Below are 7,520 nucleotides of genomic sequence, written 5' to 3' on the forward strand. Positions count from 1 at the left end.
CATATGAGCTAGAGCTACCCGTGAAATGTCACCGTCCACAACGATTTCATGTCTCTACGTCAAGAAGCATACCCTGATGCCACCAGTGATCGAGCCCCCAGACAGATCCGCCAAGACCTCAATATGATAGTCACTATTCGATAATAGGCTTAAGAAATCATGAACAAGGAAGTACCATTAGTCAAAGTCATTTGGCATAGTCACACCACCAGAAGAGGCAACTTGGGAGATGGAAGAGACAGAAGTACCCAGAATTGTTCTAAGTTTGAGGATGAACTTTTTATAAGGTATGGGGGATTGTAACGCCCGAAAATTCTCAAACTTGCATTATAAATATTCTACGATTTTTCGGGAATTTTTAGATATTTTTCCGGAATTTTTCGAGTAGCGGAAATAGCAAAAATAATTAGAAGAATAAAAAGGCTTCAACGGGAATCGAACTCGGGACCTCTCGGGTCCGCTAAACCTTTAGTTAGCCTTAGTAACCAGTGAACCCAGCAGGGCCGTGCTGAGAGAAAGGAGAACCAAATATAATTATACTTGAGTGGGGCCAAAATACCCACTTAATATAAATAGGAAACTTAAAGAGGGTTTGGTTTATTTTATTTTGGTTCGGCACATCCTTCTCCACCGAAACCCTCTCACGCCACCTCTCCCTTTTCTTCCTCCTTCTTTCGGCGCCACACCAAGGAAGACCTAGGGTTCTTTCTCTAGGGCCCCAAGGGCACTTTCCGGCGACGATTTCGACACGAGGGCGCACTCCTTCGCGAGAGGAACGTATAGACGCGAGAAGTTTCTCGAAAGGGGCACCTCCATCGGAATTTCTAGCGATTAGATTTGTAAGAAATCTAGCACACAAGGTAAGAAACCCCTCACCTGCAGTATAATAGCTACCGTGTGATTTCCTGTGCATTAGTTTAGTTATATGCGTATGTTTTCGACACATAGGGTGTATTTAACCCTCCTCGCAGGTTTAGGGATTTAGTGAGTACCTTTAGATGGGCCGGACACATATTTTCTCTTTCAGTTGGAGGTTTAGATGCTGTTAGGTGCCTAAAGGTAGTCTTCCTAATAGAGAGGAGAGTTAAAGCACACTAGGTGTTCGATTAAATAACCAGATTAGAAAAGAATGCAACTTAGGCATTTTTATTAGCACAGTTGAATGCATTAGAAGCATCTAAATTAGTAAATCAGTTTATTCTAGCTTATATGGGACTACGGTCCAATGGGTGGGCTCCCACAGTCGCCTCTAGGTTCAGATAACCTAGAAACAGCAATTTAGAATAGTTTAGCTATACTCAGTATTTTACTTTTCAGTTGGCACTGTACTGGATTAGATATCCATTGGGCTGGGCTCCCATAGTCGGTCCCTAGGTTTAGATAACCTAGTAGCTCTATTAAATTCGGGACTTGCAACCCCGGGTCTAGTTAGAGATGCCGGGCCCTAGCGACATGTTTAGTATTTTCACTTACTATATGTATATGGTTTTCAACCTTTCGAAATTAGTTCGTGAATTCATACAGTTCTAGCATGAGATCAATATTAGCGTAGTTCAGTTCTTAGTATCAGCTTAGTTTTTCCCTGATACAATATGATGATTTTATGTTCACTTTAGATATGCCATGATTGTATGTTTATATGTCATGCCATGCTTAGTTTATTCAATATATCCAGATATGTTCAAACAACATGATTTAAAATCATATTTGCATCGTTACATGTTTTGTAGGTAGATGGTTTCTTACTAAGCTTTTAGCTTATAGATACTACTTTTCTTATCGCAGATAAAGGTAAGGGAAAAGTGGATCAGTGGTGAGGTTGGAGGGCAATGCTATCAAGATGTGTGTGGGAAGGAGTTGGAATAAAGATCTTTGGGATCTAAACAGTTTTACTTCAGTATTAGCACTTTGCGTTTTAGTTTCATTATTCAGTTTTGGTTGTTAAGTGTTATGAAATAGTAAACCATGCACTATGTAGTATGCCAGGTTTAGTTTGTTAGTAATTATGTTAGAATGTTGGTTAATAGTTGTTAGAATGTATTTCCATTGATTTTAGAATTGTTGTGTGAGATTTTGTACGCCAGTGTCAAATCGAGTTCGTGAAATCGAACTCGATCGGTCTGCCGATCGTAGTGTAGATCGATCGGCCACCGTCCGGACAGAGATAAGATCTTATATCCTCTGGATCGGTCCACCGACCGATCCAAGAGTGCACTGATCGGTCGGTGTTTGGTCAGTAGATCGGTCCGCCGACCGATCCAGCTCTTGACTCAGTCCGGGTCGAGCTTGGGAAACGAGCAGCCCGATCGGCGTGGATCGGCAGGTCTGTAGGTAGTTGGGAAGTTTAGTTTCTAGTCCGTAGCTCAGTTGGGATGTTCAGTTTCCCCTCCTTAGTATATGTATACCAGCAAAGAAGGTCTTTAGACCTTTCTTATCAGTTGTATCCGTCATTAGTAGAGTAAAATTTTAATTAGCCCAGCTTTCCGCACAGTATAGTTTAGCATAAATTGTAGCGACCGGCCTTACAGCCAGTACCCAGAAGGTGGGTCGTTACAATCAGTAACAAGTACAAAATTCTTTTACAAAAATGTGCAACCCCAAAATAACATAACACAATAGCACTAACAAGTGGCAACATAATTTAAAGAAAGTTTTCTCTAAAACATTTATCTAATTATTAGATGGATCTGTTGGTGGTGGAGGTGTAGGATCATTTCCTTTTGCATTTGGTGGAGCATCTATATTTCGTTGCATAATCTCTGCCATTATAGCCGCCATCTATTAAAAAAAAAAGATATTAGTTAAAATGATGCATGTATTTATATATTTTTGAATTGTTCAATTGTTACTAATAAATATTAAATATTTTTATTACCTGTGCCAGTAACAATTCTGGGCCACAAGATCCCCCAACAGCTCCGGATATCATACTCTGCATAATATGTGCAAAATTTTGAAGTTGTTGGTCATGCATTTGCCTTATCATTTGCTCTGTTTCTATTCGCCTCTGTACTTCCCGTGCCTCCATTTCTTTTATTTTTTCTTGCATTTCCTTGAATTCAGCTGTCATATTTGAATTAGAGTGATAACTTGGTGTATAGATTGTGCGCTTACACAGCTCAGGGAAAACTTGGCTAGGAAGTGCACCAGCACCTAAACATTGAACTCGGCCAGAATGTTCGGGTCCAAAAACATCACTACACAAAAAAAAAAATACTTAATATCGTATAATTGTAATAACTTTAACTACCATAAATAAATAAAAAAATGTTAAGAAATTATAACCGAAATGCGTCCTCATGCACTTCTGTAGGTTGAGTTCCCTCAGGCTTGTCTTGAAGTCGACGCCGCACAGCTTCATCTAGTAAAGCCTATCAAAAAAATATTTGATGAAATGCGAAGAATACTGAGAAATAAACATGAAAAATTAAAAGAAATTACTACCTCAACTCGGATCACTTCATCATCAACAGGAGCATCTCCTTTCTTTTTACTTCAACGACTTATTTTTATTATCTCAATGCGAGTAGATTTTCTCCCCTTTTCCTGAAACTACTTATGAAAAAATCATTTTTAGATCAAGTGTCAAGTAACATTAACAAATATTATGGATTTTTATCAGTGAATGAATATTCAAAGAGATGAATTATGAAAGGAATTGGAAGGATTTTATTGAGAAAACCTTCTAACTAAATATGCATAAAGACCACACAAAGAAATATTACTTTATTTATGTTTCTTTAAGGCACTTCACATCTCTATAATTGAAATAAATTTCGACTCTAACTAATTACATCACATTAATAATATTGTACAGAAAAACACAAAACATATATCAAATCATATTCTTTATCAATTAAATAAATAACTAATCACAAAAAAGGGAATTATAGTATTAGGTAGCAAAACAATCATAATCGATCACTATCATGACATATTAAGTAAAATCATAGAACTTCAGTAGTTTAGGATTATCATGATCTACACAATAAATGGATTATGTGAATTTAGTTGTAATAACAAAACACAATTTGATACTTACAAATTTATGCTCCAAGGATGGAATATTTGTACGACCCAGCGCATGACTCCCTCTTTTTTTCTTCGCATTTTCTTGATTAATTTTTGAAATTTTCTAAAAAAAATTGCATTTAATTTGACACTAGTCATATATAAAAAAAATAATCAATATATTTACTACCTCATTAGTGTTCCAATAATGGCACAATGCTTCCCAAACTTCAGGAGTCAACTTTTGAGGAACTGGACGAATGGAAACAAGCTCATCCAATGGAATATTCGAATCATAAGACTTAGCTTTGATTTCAGTCCTCCATCGCCTCCATGCTGCCCCCATCATTTGCATAATAACATCTCGATGGCGATCGGGAATATCAAAACGTGCCTATAAATATTAATAAATAATATGAAGGCATTAAATTCAAATTTGGAATTAAACACTTAACAACTTACGGTCACTTTTCTCCATGCATCATTCAAGCGTTTTTTGGGCATCTTTCTCCAATCAAGAAAACTAAGGGGCAACAAGTTCCCATTTCTAGCGATCGTACCCACAAAATTGGCAAGAACTGGTTGTATATCCCCATAAGGCTGGCCTCTTTCATTAAATTGCACTACAAGTACATCATCAGGATCTAATGCATGCACATCCCTCATCACTGTCCTCCCACGTCTATTTTGTTGCCTTTGAGATGTAAGCATCTCCTCAGTAAACTCCTCATTTTGATCTAGTTCCAGTGCACCATTTTGTGTATCCAATTATGAATTTGATGTTATATCATGTGATTCATGTTCATCTTGAAGATCATTGTCTCTCAATTCTTGTCCTCTGATATTTTGAATCAACTTTTGCTTTCTTTTATTCACCATTGCCAGTAATAACCTGAAAATAATGCTAAAAAATTACATGAAGGTATTGTTATAGATATAGAACAAAAGCCAATAAAAATAGTCAATAAATAAGTAAAAGGACAATTAAAAGTATAATTAAGACAACAATGTTGGCAGATACAAACATTAAACAATAGATAAATCATCAATTTACATTAATATTCCATATCTCAATGTCATTCAATGGTGATTGATAAGGTATAGTTTGAAATGCAGGAGTAACTCACCAGTAAACAATTAAAAGTCATGTATACAACAAATTTCTAGCTATGTCTTAAATATAGAAAAATTAGTTAAACAAAAAACATATTTCAGTGATTTCTTACTTCATTATCATACAATAAAAATGACAATCATATTTCCTACACCATAAACAATCAAAGTGTATAAAATTGCCCAAAAAATAAAACATAAAAAAATTCCTACACCATAACATAATGCACAAAAAAATAGAAGAAAATTTATCATCTTCCTTCACATAGTACCAAAAACGTATCTTACACCCAATTTTAAAATAAAAAAATTGAAATAGAATATAGTGTTTAGTTTGCATTGATTGATATTAACTAGATTACATCCCAAATAGACACTTGAAACAACATAATATGAATAAAAAATTTTCAGAAATGATATCTTAAATCCTAAAACATCAAAGCCCACATTACTTTTTCCATGTTTGATAACCAGCAGCGGCAATAAACATTGCAATACTTTAGACAAGTATATTTTAATGAAACAAAAATATCTAATACAATATCAACTAGATTCAACAATAAAATTAGAGTAAATATCAAAAGTCAATCAAAATGTTCATCAACATTTTCATTGTTCACATTAGGTATATCATCTACTATCGAACCCCTCACATCAGTTCTAATTAAATCAACATCAACTCCATTTACATCACCTAATAGTGATTGCATATTAGAAAAGTTGTTAGGAGTAAACTGCATTGTATCAATATCATCTTCTTCACCCATGTTGTATGTGTCTCTTGGTGTGTGACGAATGACACAATACCACTCATCTTCTTTGGGATCACGAACATAATAAACCATTTGAGCTTGTGAAGCCAAAATAAAAGGTTCATGTTCTTCACGTTCTCCTGTATGTATCAAATATGAAAAGTTCACCATTGTAAACCCTAATGGATCAACTTTCATTCCAGTAGTGATATTAACCCAATCACAGCGGAAAAGAAAAATTCTTCCAAGACCTCCATATTCAAGTGAGATAACATCAATTAATCGTCCATAATAATTTGATTCATGATCATCATTATCATGTATTGACTGCACCATGACACCACTATTTTGCACTTTTTTATTGCTTTCAGATTCCACTGTACGAAATGCAAAGCCATTTATATTGAACCCATGGTAACTAAATGCTACAGGATTTGGGCCGCAAGAAAGCACCCTTAGATCTAGGTCATCAATTCGATCATTTGTTCGATCAACCTGTAATGTATTAAAGTTGCAACTTGGTTAAGATATAAACATTTTAAAGGATAACATATCTAACATCTTGTAACGACCCACCTTTCTACACTACTACTATTCTCTAAAGGTGGACGCTACTTGACTACTAACTCTATTTAACCGGTATGATTAAAAATCACATAGAAACTCTACCGAAAAATTTCGGCAGAGTCTCCCTGTACCGGTGACCCCAAACTGGGATACATAACATGTATACTCAGCCACAGGCGGCTGGAACATATAATTTCACAACCACGCAGTATAATAGCACAATAAAAATATGAAACTACTCTAGCAATGGCAAACAACCATATCACTCCAACAATAGGAGGTATCAAACTACAAATGCGGAAATAAACTCAATTTCAATATAACATTAAAAGAGAACTAAAAGAAAACTCTTGACAATTTTACCAGCTAATTCTGGATCTCTCCATAGTCCACACATCACACACCGTCACAGCACCTCCTTGTCGCCTTCTTCCTTATACTTTAGCTTTTTCCTTTATCTGCAGTAGGAGGAAAATAGTATCTATAAGCTAAAAGCTTAGTGAGTGCTATCCTACTCACAAAAACTCGATATGCATGTATATAAATAAAAACATGCTAAAACTGAATGCTAACATGTAAAGCTACTCATGCTCATAAATAGCCAAGAAATCAACTAACTGGAAAACTAACATGTATAGCTACTCATGCTCATGAATAGCAAAGAAATCATATCATGCTAACTGAAATACTAAACATGTATAGCTAATCATGCTCATAAATAGCAAAGGAACTAACTGAAATACTAAACATGTACAACTAATCATGCTCATAAATAGCGAAGAAACTAACTGAAATACTAAACATGTACAACTAATCATAATCATGCTCATAAATAGCGAAGAAACTAACTGAAATACTAAACATGTACAACTAATCATGCTCATAAATAGCGAAGAAACTAACTAAAAAGCTAACATGTAAAGCTAATCATAAAACTATCATGTGTATCAACGAGAAACTGAATTGATACCTAAGCTAAACTAATTAATGCTAAACTGAGTCTAACTTGTATTCACATAACTAATTTGTGAAGTTTTGAAAACTATTTACATAATAGATTAAAATAATAATCATGCT

General features: G+C 35.1%; 1 protein-coding gene across 3 annotated transcripts; it reads right to left on the reverse strand.

Annotated features, from left to right (window-relative positions):
* Window positions 1-2,450: 2,450 nt before the first annotated feature.
* Window positions 2,451-6,867, reverse strand: LOC122002740. 3 transcript variants are annotated; one of them, XR_006117714.1, is made up of 8 exons: window positions 6,807-6,867; window positions 4,474-4,903; window positions 4,202-4,405; window positions 4,043-4,135; window positions 3,445-3,552; window positions 3,286-3,371; window positions 2,876-3,197; window positions 2,451-2,778 (listed from the first exon to the last, which is right to left on the reverse strand). XR_006117714.1 is itself a non-coding variant. In XM_042558038.1 (5 exons), the coding sequence occupies exons 2-5, from the start codon at window positions 4,720-4,722 to the stop codon at window positions 3,496-3,498; spliced, it is 603 nt and encodes a 200-aa protein (XP_042413972.1). In that variant the 5' UTR covers window positions 4,723-4,903; window positions 6,807-6,867; the 3' UTR covers window positions 3,494-3,495. The 3 variants fall into 3 exon arrangements, 2 of the variants coding, with proteins under 2 accessions (XP_042413972.1, XP_042413973.1); XM_042558038.1 differs by lacking the exons at window positions 2,451-2,778; window positions 2,876-3,197; window positions 3,286-3,371 and having other exon boundaries at window positions 3,494-3,552; XM_042558039.1 differs by lacking the exons at window positions 2,451-2,778; window positions 2,876-3,197; window positions 3,286-3,371 and having other exon boundaries at window positions 3,494-3,555.
* Between the last annotated feature and the right edge of the window lie 653 nt (window positions 6,868-7,520).

Source organism: Zingiber officinale, chromosome 7A (assembly GCF_018446385.1).
Source record: "Zingiber officinale cultivar Zhangliang chromosome 7A, Zo_v1.1, whole genome shotgun sequence".
NCBI lineage: Eukaryota > Viridiplantae > Streptophyta > Magnoliopsida > Zingiberales > Zingiberaceae > Zingiber > Zingiber officinale.

Coding starts and splice junctions, on each gene's coding strand:
- LOC122002740 (XM_042558038.1), bottom strand. CDS start 4,722: ATGCTTACATCTCAAAGGCAACAAAATAGACGTGGGAGGACAGTGATG. Junction 4,406..4,473: donor ATGCATGGAGAAAAGTGACC/GTAAGTTGTTAA, acceptor TAATATTTATAG/GCACGTTTTGATATTCCCGA. Junction 4,136..4,201: donor ATTATTGGAACACTAATGAG/GTAGTAAATATA, acceptor AATTTTTTTTAG/AAAATTTCAAAAATTAATCA.